At 36.8% G+C, this 21,062-nt stretch overlaps 1 protein-coding gene across 12 annotated transcripts in view; it reads right to left on the bottom strand.

Moving 5' to 3' along the window:
* Nucleotides 1–21,062, bottom strand: part of ARHGAP21 (Rho GTPase activating protein 21) — a 127,174-nt gene that overhangs the window by 15,775 nt on the left and 90,337 nt on the right. For 8 of the 12 annotated variants that reach the window (XM_032243863.1, XM_032243864.1, XM_032243866.1 and 5 more), the window contains 7 exons: nt 17,868–17,897; nt 14,679–16,575; nt 7,561–7,719; nt 7,318–7,420; nt 4,303–4,339; nt 1,982–2,107; nt 691–975 (listed from right to left, as the gene is read on the bottom strand). In XM_032243863.1, coding sequence (XP_032099754.1) covers nt 691–975; nt 1,982–2,107; nt 4,303–4,339; nt 7,318–7,420; nt 7,561–7,719; nt 14,679–16,575; nt 17,868–17,897 — 2,637 coding nt within the window. The remainder of the gene's footprint in view (nt 1–690; nt 976–1,981; nt 2,108–4,302; nt 4,340–7,317; nt 7,421–7,560; nt 7,720–14,678; nt 16,576–17,867; nt 17,898–21,062) is intronic. The other 4 variants (XM_032243868.1, XM_032243869.1, XM_032243870.1 and 1 more) reach the window with 1 other exon arrangement.

Below are 21,062 nucleotides of genomic sequence, written 5' to 3'. Positions count from 1 at the left end.
ATAAGAAAATACTCGAGCAAATGCTGACTTAATCATTGCTAGATTTGCTTGATACAGTTTATAGTTATATATACTTTAAAAAGTATCTTTACTATGGAAATTCCTACTGTAAAAATATCTGATCATAAGTGGGAAACTCTCAAATCCCTAAACACTGTTCTGCATAAAAAAGCAAAGCTGATTTATAACATGATTTTTGAAAATGCAAGTTTTCTTAGAAACTAATTATTGTATGACAGTAGGCTATATCATATTCTTGACTGTATAATTCCATTAACAAAAATCACCAGTATCACTTTGCATTTATATAGTTATTTATACTGATAAGCATTTTTACTATAACTTAAGCCCTACGACAATCCTGTCTTTGAAAAACAGAAATGGATCTGGAATAACTTGGTCACAAATGACCAGGACTAGGAACGTAGGTATCCTGGGTGTAGTTCATTGCTTCTGAGAAGGTATGCAGAACACATGAATAACCTATTTTTCTAACTCAGTGATGGTAATTTTCCAATATGAGAAAACAATATAAAATAGGTACGTTTAAGTTTTCCTTTTCATGAACTGTTATAAATGAAAATCGCATATACTAATTTTTTATAAAAATGATGTATCACATTCCTTCACTCTATTTAAGAAAGTGCTGTGAAAGGGTCAGATTTCTCCAGCATTACTTTGAACACCCACCTCTTCGTTTAGGTTGCTGCTCTCCTGGATCGTCTTGATCCAAGATAACATATCATCTCGGTCTTCAGCCTGAAACAGGCATTCACAGTCGGATGTGGTGAGTCGAAACACATTTTTCCTCTTCGTCTCACTGTAAGAGATGTCTATCAAGCAAGCATTAACACTGATGGGCTGCTCTTCCTCAGATGGAGTTGTCTGCTCTCTTTTATCTTTATACAAGTACAGTGAATGACCCCGAAGGACAACGTACATCTGCTTCCATGGCCGAATACTTCCACCAACTCGCTAGAAAACATGCAACAGTTCATGAATAGTCAATATTTGCCTAAATCTTTGTGACAGGGCAAGCACATTAAGGAACACCCTTCCTCTGCACTCACATATACCTAGGGTAGCAGGTGGCTGATTTACATGACTACATATTTGTGAGGAGAGGAAGGATAAAAATTGTGGAGTGTAAACAGTTAGGCAATGTATTCATATTGAAGTCAAGGACAGTAAAATTCCAACTTTAGTTTGGAAGGCAAAATAAACAAAGCAAAGAAAATAAATGTACCAAAATATATTAAAACAGTAAGGGAACAGAAAATTTAAAATCAGTCCAAAAGACCTTTTGAGTGAAAGACTTAAGTCTGAGAGCACACAAATGACTGACACTGCAGAAGTTCTCAAACAACTGTATAAATCACAAATTAACAGAGTTCATCAACTTTTTATGGTTAAGCAAAAATATCCACATCCAAAGTGAGTTTTCTTAAAAATTTTAAACTCTTTTGACAGCATTAAAATGTTCTTACATGCTAGCTTTTCAAATATTATAGAACATTTTTATGGCAAGGTTTTTTTCTATTGAAATCTACTTGATGCATATATTATTTTTGTATTTAACTCAATATTTTAAAAACGAAACAAAGTTATATAGGCAATTTAAAATAAAAAACTGAAGAGAGACATAAAAATTTGAAACTCAATTGCCACTTCCTGAAGGACTACTCTGGGATAGCCCATGGCTAATAAATAAGAAAAGCAGAGTTCCTTCTTAAATACTTTTCTTTTTTAAATTGCCAGAACATAAGACAATATATTCTACATGTAGCTGATACACAGGACTAAAAGTATTAAAGCAATAATTAAAATTTTTTCAAGGAATACTTTTTTATGTAGAAAAATATAAATGATTTTTTTACTCTTTAATGTGGATATGGTGCCATTTTATATATATATATATAGGCTTCATGGTTTGTCAGGGCCTGCATTTCTGACATTCAGGGTGGCTTAGAAAACACCCTACCTTGCCCTTATCGGTGACAAGGGGTCGGAAATGGAGCCACCCTTCCTTGGCAGCATCACTGAAGACCTCTGAGGAAGAATCTTTTCTGGACCCAGAGTCTTCTGATGACTTTTGGCTGTCTGGGATCTACAAAAAAGACCAAGAAACAATACAATATCAGCATTTTCCTTTATAAATATTTACACATTGAAACTGCTTGGTGGAAAACTAATGTTTCAAGTAAAGGACTATTTTTGAAAAATCATAACTATATATTTTTAAAAATTTTGTCTCATTTAAAAAATGTGAAGTTTCAGACTATCATTTTTTTAATCTGAATGAATTTTTTAAACCATTAGAAATAACAAATGGTGTAATTTTCCTGTTCTCATGAGTTTACATTGTAGTGAAAAATGAGAAAATGGTTGGTGATTTTGTCATCTGAAGAATGAAAACGGCAAGATGCAATAACGAATGGCTGAGAAGCAGCTATAAACTGGTGATGCCGTGGCACGGCTTCTCTGAAGAAATATTTTGTTGAAATCTGGAGGAAAAACGAGCCAGCCATGAAAGGTCAGGGAGAAGAGAAGTTCAGGAGAATGTTTAGTTAATGACTGTATATCATTATCACTTTCACTGTTCACTGATTAATGTGAGCAACAAACAGCTAATTCTAGACCATTAAGGGTCTTTTAGGCCATGACAGGAAGCATGAAAGAAGCATTAAGTGATGAATCGGGGGAGAAACTGGTACCCCAGTTCAAAGCTCACTCTCGGTACTCTGTCAAGAGTGGATTCTAAAGGGACAAGCATGAAAAGAGCTGCGACTACAGGAATCCAGGTGAGAGATGCTGGCAGCTGGATTAAAGCAGCATAGGTAAAGACAGGAAGATTCAGGGTAGTCTGGAATTGATATGAGAGAGAGTGAGAAAGAAGAAACAAGGCTAGTTCTGAGATACTTGGCTTCATCAAGAAGGTGAATGGAAGTGAACTTACTGAGATGGGGAAAACTAAGTGATAATGAGGTCTGGGGGTAACTGGGGTCTAACTGCCACGTAAACCTTGAGTTGCTGATTAAACATCCAAATAATAGCAGCAGCTAACATGAGCTATAGTCCAGGAAGGAGGTCAAGGATAGCCATGTAAACTTTGGGAGACCTCTGCATAAGATCACTGAGGAAATGGGGTAGATAAAGAAGGGTCAAAATAAGCTCTGGGCCTTCCAACATTTAGATACTAGGCAGAGCAGAAGAGCCTGCAAAGGGGATGGAGAAGCAGTCTTCAAGTCAGAAGGAAGAACAGGAAAGTGTGGCAAGATGGAAGCCAGCAGAATAAAGTGTTTCAGGAAAGGAGCCAGAAATTGTGTTGAATATCACCAAGGGTTCGAGTAAGTAAAAAACCAAAGTTAACCGTTAGTTTCAGAACCTCAATGGCAGTGCTGTTCTGATGTGTGTTGGCTGAAAAGCAGAAACTGTAGTTTTTTCAAGGAGTTCTGCTGTGAAAAGGAGTAGTAAATAAAGGGGGATGTGGATTCCAGGGAGGTTTCTATTTAATGTAGGAAATAGAACATGGCTGCATACAACACTGACGAGTCACTGGAAAAATGGTGACTGTGCAGAAGTGCACTGAGAAAGTGAGAGGCAAGAGAATCCAAAGGAAGGTGGAAAGTGTAGGTAGAAAGGCAAGAGGCTGGTTGGGCATGGTGGCTCACGCCTCTAATCCCAGCACTTTGGGAGGCCGAGGTAGGCGGATCACCTGAGGTCAGGAGTTCAAGACCAACTTGGCCAAAATGGCAAAACCTCATCTCTACTAAAAACACAAAACTTAGCCAGGCATGGTGGGTCCCTGTAAACCCAGCTACTTGGGAAGCTGAGGCATGAGAATTGCTTGAACCTGGAAGGTGGAGGTTGAAAAAGCAGGAAACTGATATTTTTGGAGATAGTAAATAAGGAAATTCCTATCTAATAGTTTCTATGTTTTCAATGAGGTAGAAGGGAAGGGGAGAAGAGAGAGGACAGGGGTGGGCTGGGGTAAGGGATGTAGGGGGGAAGGCACGAAATAATTTCCAGGATAGAAAAACATACAACAGACTACAAGAAGGACTGTCGGCAGTTACATTTCTGGCCTTTAACTGATTAAAGTCAGAAAAATCAGCACAAGGTGTATTGAGTATTACATACTTGAATAATATGTTTAGAAATTAGAACATGTTATATGTAATACTTTCCAAATGCACTCAATACTTACAGAATAAAAGTTTATAATTATGAAATGTCTACTGGATAAAAGTACTTCTCTATGAAGAGATAAACTAAGGTAAGTAGAAACGCTCTAATACCAACCTTGATTCCCTTCAGACTAGATACATGTTTAAAGGACCTGTTGGGGAAAAAATAAACATTTTCAATAAGTGCAAAAAAAAATCTTAAAGATGTAAGAATAATTTGAATATTACCATTCATCTTTCCATAATAATCTGACATTTCATTACTATGTTAAATGTCCACTATTCAATGGAAGTGAAAGAAAAAGCTAATTATATAAATTCTTAAACTTTCCACTCAATATTTAAAGCTTTCTTAATTGATCTGGTAATTAAAATTGTTTCTGCTTTAAGTGTGGGATTTTCTTACACTGAGTTTTATATTATTAGTTAACCATGGCTGCAATGCTATATTAAGGATTTCCATGATGTTAATTATGATCAGTAAGCAGTTGCCATCAGCAGCCAGCTTCAGGGAGACACCCGCTATCATCTTCACTCATCCTGCTGGTGGATACCCTGAACTGGAAATGTGGCAGGAAGGGCGTAGTCAGGGACAGTCCTAGCCCCTCACTCTTGTGCTCAACCCGCATTCTGATTGCTTTCAAAAAGGAAGACAACTGTTGCCACAGAAAGGCTTAGTGCTTCAAGAGACAGGTTCATGTTAATTAGTCAAAAATAATTTAACTTTTATTAAGGGACAATACATTTTTTGAAACTCAAAATTCATTTAAGAAACTTAGAAGATATTACTAAAGATGTCACTGTTCTCTTAGAAACCACCTCCGCAACAACAATGTAATCAAACAGATATGCAAACTCAATCTTGAACCGTATCGCAAGGCTCTATAACTCTGAACTATGCTATACAAAGAAGGGTGGCTAATGGCAGTGAAGTAAACAATGGATACTGGAAGAAAGAAGAGGACACCATTACTTGCAGATGTGAAAAGTGCAGTACGCTAATTTCTCAGAGATTGAAACCAACCATCCTTGTTTGGAAGAATGGAAAATAGCATGCTGAAGCTGGTGACAGGAGCCTCGTTTATTACCATGGAGTATCAGAGGAGAATGAGGAAACATACTCCTGCCATCTTTGCAGGAAACAGTGTGTAGTTGGTATAGGCAGTTTTTGATATAGTGAGGAAGAAGTAAAGGCCAAAACAGCTCACAAATCAACCCTGTACCTTTAGGAAAATTCCTGCTAGCTTCACACAAACCTCCCTCAAGTAGCTGCTCCAGAAAGAACTAAATTTATTGGAATATAAATAAAAACCAAATGGAACCCTTAGAATATTGTATGCAAAGATAACCAAAAAGACAAACCGTTCTCTGACACAAAGTTCAATATCATAAAGATGTCAATTTATAAATTAATCATTGTGTCAATGAAAATGTACATAAGAATTTAAGAACTAGAAAGTCTGATTTTAAGGTTCAAAATAAAAATAGCCAGAAGAATTCTGAAAACTAAATTAATGATGAACAATTAAAACTAAATTAATGAAAGACAATATAAAACTACCACAATAGAACCTGGTGTACATTAATATACAGATAAATCAACTGAACAGAATAGAGCCCCAAAATAAAATTAGATATGTATGACTTAGTATATAATAAAGATGATGTATCAGCGGCAAAGGATGACATTCACAGGTGCTTTTGGGACAACAAGAGATATCAGAATATAAAGTTGTCTCTCTAGCTCACTAATTAGAATAAATCAATTCCAGTTAAAGTTGTAAGTATATGAAAAATAAAATGTGTTTACTTCTCTAATTTTGTTATAATTGTGGAGAAGTGACAGAATTTTTCGATACGACTCAACATTCAAAGGCCACAAAAATATTTCCTAAATATAGCCACAGAAAAAATTTAAATATTTTTGCATGGTTTAAAAAAATGAAAAATACTGAATTAGGGAAGACTTGCAATACATCACAGAAAAATGTTAGTTTCCTTTATATAAAAAGGATGCAGAACTCAGAAGAATCCATAGGAAATGGCCGAAAAATATAAAAAACCAGTTCACAGAAAATAGATCTTAAATATACAACACGGTGTTCAACTGAAAAGAAAGTGTCAAATTAAAAATGCAATATGCCATTATAATATTTAAAAAAATATATAATAGTATTGTTGGTGGGAATGTGAGTTGGTATAATTTTTACGGAGAGCAGTAATAGATATTAAAATTTAAAATATGGCTGGGCATGGTGGCTCATGCCTATAATCCCAGCACTTTGGGAGGCTGAGGCGCTAGATCACCTGAGTCAGAAGTTCAAGACCAGCCTGACCAACACGGTGAAACCCTGTCTATACTAAAAATACAAAATTATCCAGGCCTGGTGGCGCATGTCTGTAATCCCAGCTACTTGGGAGGCTGAGGTTGCAGTGAGCCAAGATCGCACCACTGCACTCCGGCCTGGGTAACAAGAGCAAAACTCTGTCTCGAGAAATAATAAATTTTAAAAATAAATAAAAATACACATGCCCCTTGATGTAGGAAGCCTGTTTTATATTTATTCGCACATGTGCTAACTGAACTAGGTATAAACATAGTCAATGAAGTATTGTTTGTGATAGCATCAGATTCTATCAATATAAATGTCTATTAATATAGAATATTGGTTAAGGATATGACGGTAATAAGCCATTCAATGGAAAATTTAAGGAAAATTTAAACATCATGAAACAGCATGAGGCAGGATTATATACATTTAAGGATCTCTGATCAGTGTCATTTGTAAAATAACTAGAATACATACATATGCATATTTAAGTTGTGTATACATAATTATGTATAGAATAGCTCTAGAATTACACAAAAGAAAACAGTAATTTTATGTCTTAGTACTGAATGGCTGCAGGTCTTAAGGTAAGAATATTTAACATATTTTTCTACCATGTTTGTATGTTACTGATTTTTAAAATTCAATTTAACGTTACCATGTAACAACTTTATTTTTTAATTTGCATTTCTAATGTCAAAGTTAGAAAACATAAGACATTAAATTCAGTACTTAAATGTCAAGGTCATGCTAAACACCCACCCACAACAGGTATTTAAAATAATACACCCAAGACTTACAATTTTGCATCTTCTCTGTAATCATCCAGACCCTCATCATATGATTTTGATCTTTCTGTCTTTGAGGTGGGTTGAGCATCCAGGCTAGGCGGGCTAACAGACTCTGAAATTAAATAAAATCCAGTATTTAGACATGTACAAGTGGTTCCCAAATTCTTTCAATGGTGGAAAGATCAGTTTATCATACTATTCTAAGTGGAAACAGTATGAGATACGGTTTACAAAACCACCCTTTAGACATACCGTGGTCATGTGAGAGTTGACGGCGAATTAAGGGAGCTGAAGTTGTGAGGCTGGGAGGAACTGTTGCTATGGAGGGGACTTGAGAGGTAGAGGCTGATATAACAGCAGAAGCAGGGATATGTGCAATATCATGATCAATGCTAGGGCTAGTTGGTTCATCTGTAAGAAAAAAAGAAAATCAGAATATTCAATGACCTAATTGTTATTAATAATAGAACTCATAGTCAATAATCATTAAGAGGGTCTGATAAAAATTTTAACACTTCACCACCAAAGCATCACTAAATGACCTATTCAGACTGTTAAAAATCCATTTACAGTTATTACTCTAGTAATTCTAAATAATTCTGAGAGTATGGTATAAAAAATTAAGCTGCTTTACCAACCAATTAATGCCTTCACTAACTGATAGCCAAGGTACTAACATTTATAGGTACTTCAAACCTAAACCTATCAAACCAGAGCAATAACATACCACCCTGAAAGAATTACTTTTCAAATTTTAAATGTATCACAGATTATCACTTCAGGAAACTAAGCAAGGTGACTGGTTAAGGCTCAGTTTTCAAACCATTAATTCCTAAAACTGTATCTCCCCTTCCCCCCCACACAAGTGTATCTCATTTTTTGTAGAAAGACAAAGTCCAGTCTATAGCTTCCAAAATAAGTTTCTAGGGCTATTTGTACAAAATTCTTACTCTTATAAAAACATTAGTGATTTAAATTCCAATACTTGAGGCCAAGAAATGTAATTCGATCGGATGCCAGAACTATAATCCTTAAAATTAAATGCCCCCAGAATAAAACCCATTAAAGAATATACTACAATGACAAACCAGGATTTTAATTCCTTGATTTAAAAGGTCCGGCTATTTTAATTTTGACTGTCTAAGAATGCTGTACCATATCAGTTATCAGGATTTTAATCAAGAGGACTGATAATATTACAAAAATATAACATTTCCATTTTATGGCCAAAAGCAGTAAATTCTAACTATCTTGAGCTCATTTTCTGTTCTTACAACTTTCTCTTTACATTTTAGCAAGAGAAGACATTTTGAAGTATATGACAGCTTACTATCATGTAAAAATGCAGTAATTCTTTTTCCAAAAGCAAGATAACTGAAGTTTTAAAAATTCAATGAGGATAAAAACTTACTTCCACTAAAACTCATGTTTAAAACTGATGTTGATATTTAAATTAGCACATGTTTAACAAAGTTTGTTCAAATGATACATGATATAAAGGAGGCTGATCTTACAGAATCTGCTGATCCATAGTTCTGTTCCAGATCAATGAATACTGAGGTGAACGGGAAAATACTGTATTCTTCAGAAAGTATCTGGCTCATGCAATACTAATAAATCTTTAATTATAATGGTATAAATCTTTGAGGAGAATCATTTTATGCCTTGCAAAAGTAACTGAAAACATTTTAATATGTAAAATACCAGAGAGTGAAATCCAAATTGTGCAAAGATTAAGCATTATCGCAAAGCATTAAATACAATTTTCAAATTTTGTATCCTTGGATTTCCTGGTGGTATTCATTCAATCTCTTCCGACTTACTGTATTTTGGAGAAAATTTCTGAAACACACTAGATTAAAATAATCAGTTTCAGATATGTCTGTAAAAACAGGTGGAAGGATAGATACTCACCTGTTCTAAAGTCAGCTGAATAGAGAAGGCATGGAAGAAGAGACTAACATTGGGCTTACTCATTTCAGTACTGTTTGAATTCTCAATACTAAATGTCTTTTACTGGTATGTTAAAGGGAGAAAAGGAAAAGCTAAACATACATTTAAAGTAAATATAATTATATCACCTCATATTTAGAGACTATACTAATCCAATTCTTTATTCCCTTTGAAAACAAAAACTTTTCTACTGGTTTAAAATTACTGTGTTTTGTTAGGAATAATTCAAATTCAAAAACTCTAATTTTCACATACACTTCAATTATTACCAATGTGCAGATTATGTAAAAACAATAATTCCAGCTTATTTTCCAATGTAGAAAATAAACGTTAGCTGACCAAAGGAAAAACCAAAATTTTTTATCTCATATGCAATATTCAAAATTCAAAATTTTGAATATGCAAAATTCAAAAGCATCATGCTGTCACACTTTCAAATGACTTCTAAATTTTTGAATAAAATATATTCTATCAGATGAAAATAACCAATCATCTTTATCCTAGGCATATAATATTAAGACATTAAATAATGCATTCAAAACATATTTATGAACTATTGGGGCAACAGACTTGTTATTATCAAGTGGCATAAACATTCATGTTAAATAAAATTACATAATCAAAGAACTGACTTTAGAAATAAGGTCTTAGCCAGGCACAGTGGCTCACACCTGTGATTTCAGCATTTTGGGAGACCGAGACCAGCAAATCACCTAAGGTCAGGAGTTCAAGACCACCCTGGCCAACATGGCGAAACCCTGTCTCTACTAAAAATACAAAAATTAGCTGGGCGTGGTGGCATGCACCAATAGTCCCAGCTACTAATGAGGCAGGAGAATCACTTGAACCCAGGAGGCGGAGTTGCAGTGAGCCGAGATAGTGCCACTGCACTCCAGCCTGGACGACAGAGCAAGACTCTGTCTCAAAAAAAAAAAAAAGAAGGTCTAATTTACATTTTTCACTAAAAGACCCATAGTGCCATAGCTCTTTATAATAAAAAGAATGAATCAGGGACACCAAAGTTGCTACACATCAAAATTCAATGTGGTTATTGTTTTGTAAAAAAATTCAGGCCTATATGTCCAAAAATTTTGCTTTGGAAAACAATGTTTTCCAAAAGTAAATAACTAATCCTTGCAGATAATATCTACTCAATTATTCAATCTGGATTTTTTCCAAATGGAGAATATTCCGAATTATGTTTCTATTGATTATTCATATCTGAATAGGAAGCTTTCACTATGTTTATTGCTCATCAATATTTTAGAAAAACACCTTAAAGATTTCAAAATCAAGAAAAATATGGACATGTACAAAAATTAAGCAGCTATATTGCAAAACTTCACACATAACTGTTACATAATTACTTTTCAGATATCAGAGCAGGAAAGAAGGGAAGCCTTCATATATGAAGAGCTCTTGTAAGTAAGGACCACTAAAATCACAGCGGAAAGAGAACAAAACACATGACAAGACAACTCACGGAAGAAATACAAAAGCCTAACGAAAATGTCAAAAAAAAAACTTCTGACAACCTATTACTGAAATGATCAAATAAAAGTAAGATGAAACAGTGATTTATAACTGTTTTTCATCTCGTAAACTGACAAGCATTTTCGCTTTAGGATGTTCTCATCCTATTTGTTCCTCTTCGTGTTCTGCAACATAACTACAGAGAGTGTGTCTATGCCTGTCTATCCCAGAGGTTCAATGGGACTCACTGGAGTGGCTGACCCTCCTGTGGGCGGGCATTATCTAGGCCTGACCAACCAACCATCCCTCTCAATCCACAGAGACTGGCCAACAGGTGAGAAGCATGCAGTCAGGGCCTCTTGTATTAATAGTATCTCCAGGATTCAATACGTTGACAGTGAGAAAACTATGGACTTTCTCTTCTTTTCCTTGGAGAACAAAAACTGTAGCAATCAGTTAACTGTTGAATTGCTACCAACAACTTTGGTAAAAGGTTTCTCCACCTTTTCTACCACGTGAAGAACATGTATCTGAGAATGAAGAAAGCAAAACAAAGACTCACAGGCTACGCACAGTGGCTCATGCCTGTAATCCCAGCACTTTGGGAGGCCAAGGTGGGGGGATCAGTTGAGATCAAGAGTTTGAGACTGGCCTGGCCAACATAGTGAAACTCTGTCTCTACTAAAAATGCAAAAATTAGCCAGGCATGGTGGTGCATGCTTATAATCCCAGCTATTCCGGAGGCTGAGGCAGGAGAATTGCTTGAACCTGGGGGACGGAGGTTGCACTGAACCGAGGTTGTGCCACTGCACTTCAGCCTGGGCTACACAGTGAGATGCCATGTTGAAAAGAAAAACAAAAAACAACACAAAAAAACCTTACTCGATGTCATCACTTGGGTATTTGCATCCAGCCATGCATGGAACCAGGTCTACCCCAGAAGTTCTTCCCTGTAAGCTAACATTACTTCATGGCATGAGCTAATTTGAAATAACTGTCCCATCCCTGTAACCAAGAGAACTGTGATGAACACAAATGTGGAGGACAAGCACTTCTAGCACCCTGACAAATGTGGATCTCTTCTCATAACACCCAACGTCCATTGCTACAGGTTAGGGGACAGAGCAAAAAAAAGTCCCTTCTAAGATGAGCTGAGTAATGAGGAACCTCATAAACAGTCATCATCAGTTGCTTTCTACAAAACATCTTCTCTAGATTATGTATAAGATTCCATCTACAACAGGAGTCTACTATTTGCTGAGCTTGGCCTTAGGGGTATCAATATGAATATCGATATGAATCTTTGGTTGAGATTTCCCACAATGTTGACAGCTGGAATATATCCTATTTATTAAAAAAAATAATAATAATAAGTTGTGTGGAACTTTAAAAAAAAAAAAAAGATATTAGTGTCACCTACCCAATTAGGTATTTTCTTTTCTTGAGAAACATTTTTAAAGCTATCAATAGATTTAAAATTGATAGCTTTAGCCCAGGTGCAGTGGCTGGCACTATAATCCCAGCACTTTGGGAGGCTGAGGCGGGCAAATCACAAGGTCAGGAGTTCGGGACCAGCCTGGCCAACATAGTGAAACCACATTTCTACTACAAATTACAAAGATTAGGCCAGGCACAGTGGCTCATGCTTGTAATGCCAGCACTGTGGGAGGCCGAGGCAGACAGATCACCTGAGGTCGGGAGTTCAAGACCAGCCTGACCAACTTGGAGAAACCCCGTCTTTACTAAAAATAAAAAATTCTCCGGGCGTGGTGGCGCATGCCAGTAATCCCAGCTATTTTGGAGGCTGAGACAGGAGAATTGCTTGAAACCAGGAGGCAGAGATTGTGGTGGGCCAAGATCACACCATTGTACTCCCGCCCTGGCCGCCTCCGTTTCAAAAAAAAAAAAAACTGACAGCTTTAAAAATGTTAGTCCTCAGTAGCTTTAAAAATGTCTCCCTAAAAAAAGAAAAACTCAACGAATACTCAGAGAGAAGCATATTATATTGTAAAATAATGGAGAACTCTTTTCATAAACCTGTGAGCCACCAGGGGAAATAGAAGTATGGGCCTTGGTTGATGGCAAAAAAAAAAACGAAATAAAAAAGCCCCTGCATCGCATGCCTCCAGGGGGCGCCCTTTCACAGGCATTCCATATAAATGGTGCCCTCCAAAGCTGTATTCTAAGATGAAGCTGCATCAGGCAAACATAGAAACCCTGTCTCTGTCACTAACTGTGTGATTTTAGAGAAGTTATTTAACCTCTGTATACCTTAAATTTCTCACTTATAAAATGAAGATAATACTAAAGACATGTCATCACCTGTTAGCAGATGATGTTTTAGGGCTGCATAGTAATTATGATGAGAACTATCTTGTTATTTTGCTATACATTTAACCAGCATTTCAAAATTGTCTTTCAGCCATTATCTCAACAAATACTTATTACTGAGTGCATTCTTTAAGCCAGGCAGTGTTCGAGACACTAGGGACACAAAAGTGAACTAAATATTTAAAATCTCTGCTCTCAAGTAGTTTTAGTTCTACTGAGAAACATGTAACAACAAAAAGAAAATGTCAAGTAGAAACAGTAATATGAAGATAAATAAAAAAGCTTAAGGGGAAGAGAATGTCACCTTCTGTGTGTGGAATACTTGTTTTAGATAGGTGAGTCACAAAGGCGGCTTGGATAAGATCTCTGAGCAGAGACCCAAATGTCATGAGGAAGAAAGAGGCTTGTGACTATCTACGGAATCCGGAGTTAGAAACCAGCAGCACGTGTCCCTTGTAGCAAGGCACGCCTGCCATGTTCCAGGGCAGCAAGGAGTCTGGGGAAACAGATGGAGTGCACGTGGAAGATCGTCATAGGATATGTCGAAGTAGGACCTCTCTGACCCCATCAGAGAGCGAGCTATAAGGCAGGCCCTGGAGGGCCTTTCAGACCATGGGAGAATTTTGCAGGCTATTTTGGGTAAGATGGGAAAAAAACAGAGGGTTCTGCACAGAGAAGTGGTGTGATCTAACTGACATTTTTAAAACATCACACTGGCTGCTGTATGGAGAACAGATCTGGGGTGGGAGGGAGCAGACAGAATACTCAACGGGGCAGGTGCCAGTGACTGTGGCACACGCTTATAATTTAAGTAACTTCTCCAAATCCATTCCAGGATTTATACTATGGCAAATGAACTTGACAACGAAGAGGTCTTTTCTCTCGGTACACATTAAATTTACAAAGAAATATGCTTTAGAAAGTAAAAGACACCGTTTAAATGAAAGGTTGATAACTAATTATCAAAACTGTTCCACTTGGTTTTTGATTCGCATGAATCAACAATTAGGTACAATTTGCTTTGTCAATTTCCTTAATCTCAAGATTTTGTTTCATCAAAATAAAAATCTGAAATGGGTACTAGGTACATAGGGCTGTGTGTGTGTGTGTGTGTGTGTGTGTGTGTGTGTGTTTGCTTTGTTTTGTTTTTTTTAAGAAAAATTGGTACTAGAAATAATTTTTTTTTTTTTTGAGATGGAGTTTCACTCTTGTTGCCCAGGCTGGAGTGCAATGGCACAATCTCGGACACAACAACTTCTGCCTCCCAAATTCAAGCAATTCTCCTTCCTCAGCCTCCTGAGTAGCTGGGATTACAGGCATGCACCACCATGCCCAGCTAATTCTGCATTTTTAGTAGAGACAGGGTTTCTCCATGTGGGTTAGGCTGGTCTTGAACTCCTGACCTCAGGTAATCCGCCTGCCTCAGCCTCCCAAAAGAAATAGCTTTTAAGGAGGGTAAAAAGCTCTGGTTGAAACACAGCTTATGAGATTCACTAAAAACATTTTAAAATCACAGTGGAAGATTTCTGTGCCTACTGAACTAGAAATAATACTTTTTTGGAAAGATTTCTTATACATTTGACTTATTAGCCAATGACTCTAAATGAGCTCACCTATAAATGGGATGGAAGCCAAGGAATCGCCAGGTGGACTGGTACTCGAGGCTTTTCTTTCCTCCATTCTTTTAATGTGGACCTCTCGACGTGCATCATTGGGCAGCCAGCAGGTAGTGTCTGACCCGGTCTCCTGGTCATTTACTGCCAAGATGTAAGACTGATGCCTTAAAGGCTGCGGTGTCTGGCGTCCAGATGGAGGTTTTTCCCTTAGGATGACAGCTTCTTTATTATCTAAAGTATCTGATTGCTCAATTTCAGCCTCTTGTAAACTTAAATCTTGATTCCTTTGACTGAAAGGTAGTTCTAAATCTGAAGTACCAGCGTTTTCACTTGACTGAAGGGCAGGCTTCGCAGAGGCTCCGGATAAAGAGGGGGATTTCCCAGTCTCCACTTGCTGATCGGGGGTGCTGTCAGTCCTTACCCATGTCTGCTGATTCAGCAGACTGTTCTGATGCAAGTGATTTACTGGTCTTTGGTCTTTGATAGAAACAAATGATTTCTGGCTAAATGATGGTTTTGTGACATGCGTCGAAGGAGCTTTCTGAGAATTACTTCGGACTTTCACAAGAGGTGACCTGTCTTGTGAAATACCCCGAGGCAGTGACATTCCACAAGTAGTCTGAAAATTTCTGTTTGACTGTAGTGTTTTTAGATCTGGTGGAACTTTTTTAAACTGCGACACAGATCCCACTCCTCTACCACTCATATGCCTGTTATCAGAATTAACAACACTTGGAGCCACAGTAAAATTGGAACCTCGAAAAGATTTGTGAATTTCTTGCTGCCTAGGTCTTTCATAAATACCTCGTCTATCATCCTGTTCAGTAAACCCACTCCACTTGTAAGTCTGTTTTCGCTCTCCATTTGAATCAGGTATTGGAGTTCCAGAATTGACATTTTCTAAGGTTTCATCTTGTCCCTCAATATAATCCCATGAACGAGTTCTATGATTACTAAAACTAACAGATGGAGACGTCAGTGCTCCTTGAGATGCACTTCTTGGACAATACTTCATTAGCACAGAATCTTCCAGTCTTTCTTGGGACACACTGCGTTGCCGTATCTGGACAGACTGGGGCACTCTATCATGAGAGGTGCTTCGACGTCGTCCCTGCAAAGTAGTGCGGTTGGGGACAACCTGGTTATAATCTGCCGTGCTTTGAGATGCTGCTCTTAAACTATCTAATCTTTCTTGTATTGTCCGACAACCTATGTGCAATCGTCTGTTATCAATATACTCTTTGTAAGTTTTATAGTTTTTCCAGTCTATGTGCTGATGGGAATTTGGTGAATAGTGATTAACAGCTACAGAGGGAGACTCCACAGCTTGAGATCTGCTGCTTGAGATTCCATCAGAATGTCCACTGTAATTTCCAGATTTAAGTAAAATTCCAGAAGATTCCAATGATCTGGAGCCTGCAGTCTGATGAATTAGATGAGCAGTGGGAATTGATAATGGTGGCGATGTGGTTCTTGACAATGTTTTTAAAGAGGTCTGCTCAGTCACGCCATACCTCACTTCTTCAGTTCTATGTGAAGGACCTGTATGGTTGTTTCTATTGGATAACAAGTCTACAACCTTCTCAGAAGGCACAATGACAGTCCTTACACTTTCATTGCAAACACACACTGCTGTGTTTGATTTTGCAACATCTGTTGGTGATGGAGGCACTTGTATTTCCATTTTATAGGCCCTGCCAGGTTGTGTCAGTACCGGTGTACTGGTTTGCTGTTTGCTCAATGATGAGTCAGGAGGAGATATTTCAACTGGCTGTGCCATGGCTGATGGGGCAGATGGCAGCCAGGGATAGCAGATTGGTGGAGGTTCAGGTATATTGCGGGCATTGCCGCTATAAGCTTCGTTGCCTTTCAGGTAGGCATCTTGAGAATATGCCTGTATAGAAATGAGAGAACGGTGTCACTGGAAATTCATACAAAGAATAATTTCCATTTTTGCAGTTCACTATTTTATCTGACTATGCCCGACCTCGTTCCTGAGTGACATTCACTATAGCATGCATGCAAACACAACATAAGGTTACTCTACAAATCTAGAAACTGCTAGTCTCTCAGAAATCAAATAAATTGTAGAATTTGCAACACATACAAATTACAATCACCTCTTTGCTCAAAACATGTGACATTCATCGAATTTCCACCCAGCCAATTACAGGTACCCATATTGCTTCTAAAATTCTCCCCATTCAAGCCTTCTGATTTTTCAGCAGTCGACAGGTTAAATGGCTGCCAAATAAATCCCAGCAAAAGAAGATGCATATATTTTGCCAGAGAAAAGCTGAAAATATTAAAAATCTTTAATGCATTTTAAGTACTACTATCATAAATTAAATCTAATTTATTTGAAGCATCTTGTCAATTAGCCATTACAGAGTTCCTCAGAATAATCCTTTTGACAAATTAAGCCCTTCAGCAGCCATGCTAAGTGTTTTAATATTTAAAGTTAGAGAATATGCAAGTTTAAGAAAGCACATACATTAAAGGCACAACAATATGAAAAGGTAATTCATCTTTCTGTATATAATTTATATTTTTATTTTAAGCTAATAAAAAAGTGTACTGTACAAATTTATTTGGTCTCTTTTACTTATTTAAGGAGACATTTCTCTATTACTAACAGGCAGTCATGCAGCTCACGTTGTTTTTTATCAACTATTTGTAAAATTATTCAGCAATTCTTGAAAGGCTTAAGAATAACAGAAATTAACTACAGAGACTTTACAAAACAGAGCTCATGAGTGCAACACAGGGACTATGTGCGGTATCTGAGACAGGTGTGGGAACACATCTTCCCTAATCAAAACAAGCTTAACTCAAGACTATCATCATATCCTGTCTTTGCATTCGACAGCTTGCAAAGCTCAAATGCAGCCACAAACGTTAACAGCAAAGTAGTAGGGAAAGGAGGATGGTGAGATACTTAAAAATACTGATGCAGATAAATATTATGCTGTAACATCAGTTATGCAAAGGATAAAAAAGAAAACCAAACGAAAATTTAAAAAGATGGAAAACCATCTATCACAAACACATTCTGCAAATTAGTAAGATTCACACTATAGAGGGATTTCTCTAAGCAAACTCAACAGTTTTAATAGATTGGCTTATTACAAATCTCTACAAAACATGATTTAAAAAGCAAGGAAATGGCTACTGTGCATTTCTTACCAGTGCTGTGACATCCTTTGTAAATTGTAGCTAGCAGAAAATAGGAAAACATAGAAGCTGCTTACTGATATAAAGACAAAATCATGTTGTCATATTGATGCTGGAAACGGCAAGCTAAAAATACATCTATACTTGTTTCTCTGGAAGGTACCAAGAGAGGTAAAGGGCAGTGAAGCATAAAGAATAACTCCAGTATTCTTCTGAACATCATTTTCTCAGGCTTTTATCTGGTTCTTGGTTGATGTGTCTACCATTCTTGAAAGCAAAATACATCTGGTGACATGCATTCCTAACAGATATTTTCTTCAATATGCACTGCTATCTGATAACATGCTACAAAGCTTCCCTCCACAAGAGCAACAGTGATGCCTCTCATTTCCCCTGAGCTTCTTCCATCTCTGCTTCCAGATGACGAAACGAATGCTCTATTATGCATTTAAAATAGTACAACCTCCTCCTTCCCCAGTAAATCAGAACATAACCACAAGCTGTCAGCTGACTGCAGCTGCCTTTACACTAAGATTCAGGGCGGGGGGGGGAAATGACTTTTATTAAGTTTCACTCAAAAATTAAGATCTTTCAACACTGTACCTTTTGTACTATTTTATTAGTTTGCAAAAATAACTACTGAATAAATATAAAAATATTACTTCCAGAGTAATGCTTAACCTATAATAAATATTATAGAACACAAACTAGAATGCAGAGAAACAAGCTAGACATATTAAGGAAAACATGTCTACATAATATTTTTATGGCAGGAATCCAGTTAATCCAAATATGCATTTTGAGTATGTACATTGACACACCAAGCCTATCTTTTCCATGCTGATTATAATCCATATGAATACTTTTTTGCAATAGGAAAACTGTGTCTAAATGAAAGAATAGTGAACTGTCTGGTACAGCATTTCCCACAGTGTCCTTGTGTACTTTTATTATATACCATCTGAAGAGGAGGATGGGGGAGAGGAAGTCCCCACGGTCGATGATGTAGGATCACTTGGCAAACTTCCTGACTTCTCAAAATCACTACTACATTAATGTACTTTGTGAAATTCAAAGGGAAAGTATAAACTTATTCACCATAGAGGTCATTTTTTCCAGAGGTCTTAACATAATTAGAATATCTACTTGGGAACTGCTATTCTAGAACTAATATTTTAAAGATAACTCCTTTATTCAAATTTGGGAAAGAATATCATCTTTTAGTTATAGAAGTCTATGACTAGAACTATCAAAACCTGAGAAAAATATTTTATATACTTCAGACATTTCTCATATTCCTGTAAATGCTAAGTAGTCTACGTTACAGTCACGGGTCCCCACTTCTGGGTTATCACAAGGGTCCTTAAATCCATACATATGCATGCATTAACAGTGAACTGACTCAATGGAACATCTCACACATGCAGTACTATTATCTAATCTAAGCAGACATGGTTGAGATAATAAAATATGAATTCATTCAAGAACATTTTTGACAAAATGTGCATTGTGAAACTTAAAAGTACAAACTTATTTGCTAGGGAACCCATTTTTTTTTTCCCCCAGAGGTGTTAACATAATTAGAAGATCTGCCTGGGAAGTGCTGTTCTAGAACTTTTTTTCTTTTTTTTTTTTTTGAGACGAAGTCTCGCTTTGTTGCCCAGGCTGGAGTGCAGTGGTGCAACCTTGGCTCACCGAAACCTGCACCTCCTGGGTTCAACTGATTCTCCTGCCTCAGCCTCCTGAGTAGCTGGGATTACAGGCATGTGCCACCATGCCCAGCTAACTTTTAGTGGAGATAGCTCCACTAGGTTGGCCACGCTGGTCTCGAGCTTCCGGCCTCAAGTGATCCACCTGCTTTGGACTCCCAAAGTGTTGGGATTACAGGCGTGAGCCACTGAGCTCAGCTAGAACTAATATTTTAAAGATATCTTCTTTATTCAAATTTGAGGAGGAATATTTTTGAAATCAATGTCATAAGAATTACATGTTCAGTATTAACAATTTTGAATTTTAGTTATGTTTTAAGCCCAAATGGATACTTTACAACCTATGAATGTGTTTTGATGGAATTAGACAACATTTACGTACATTTTTCCCAATCAACTAGCTCTTGTGAATTCAACAGAGTATGACAAAATATTTTTAGCTGTTTTCTCCATTCAGCCCTTTTGTACATCACTTCACATTCCTTCTTGAGCTTTCTTTACCCTTGTACTTAAGTATTACACCTTACAGGAGTTTAATAACTTGTATTTTAAAACTGAAGCCTTCCCTAGTGAAAACAGAATAGTAGCAACCCTGCTTTGCCTATTGGATACAAAAAGCTCTCAAAAAGGAAGGAGGAAAAGAAAGAAAATAAGAAAGAAGATCCAAAGAATTCTTCCTTTGGAATTAGAACTCTAAAGGGCATATTAAATACAACTTAATATCAACAGCCTGGATCTTGATTATATGTACAGTGCCCAATAGTAACTAAATAATCCTAAAATAATCTTCTAGTTCATTTTTTATATAGTCACATCAAAATCATTATGACCATACCTATGATACTGTCTATTAAATGGTAAGCAAAACGAGAAAAAAAAAAACCTGAAGAATAATGTGGTAACATTAAAATTCTTGCCTTTCAATTCATCTTTAACAGGTTAATTTATTAATTTAATGCCATTACCTATGATAAAAGCAAGAATAACCATGTTTGCTGGTAAATGCCAACCATGCCACCATCAGGAATGGGAGAAAGAGATGGTGTAGACGGAGGACTTTCTTTTTATTATGGCTTTCTGCATTATTTCAAATTTTTTCAACCAGCACATACTATTCTTGTAATTATTTAAAAATACATTTAAAAAATAAAGTAACTGCTGCTAACCTGCAAAATGTGAAAGTACCCTCAAGAATTCACACTCTTGCTTCCCTTACTCTAGGCAGGACCACTTACATGTACACTTGACAAATGGCTACTTAATCTTAAATGGGATATTATACTGATTACAGAACATATCAAATGCTTATTTTAAAAGTAATTCTAATAACCCTCAAGAAAAACTTAGTTTAAATTACATTTTTCAAGTTATATCACATATCCATAGGGCAACAAAAAGAACACTGGACTCAGAATCCAGAGCTTCAGGCTAGAATAACAGCTACATCAACTGGCAGGGTGACTTATGGTAAGCCACCTAAACAATTCATCTCTACTCA

Source organism: Sapajus apella, unplaced genomic scaffold (genome assembly GCF_009761245.1).
Source record: "Sapajus apella isolate SASKATOON/1434 unplaced genomic scaffold, GSC_monkey_1.0 scaffold53, whole genome shotgun sequence".
NCBI lineage: Eukaryota > Metazoa > Chordata > Mammalia > Primates > Cebidae > Sapajus > Sapajus apella.
This window is presented reverse-complemented; position numbering and strand designations above follow the sequence as displayed.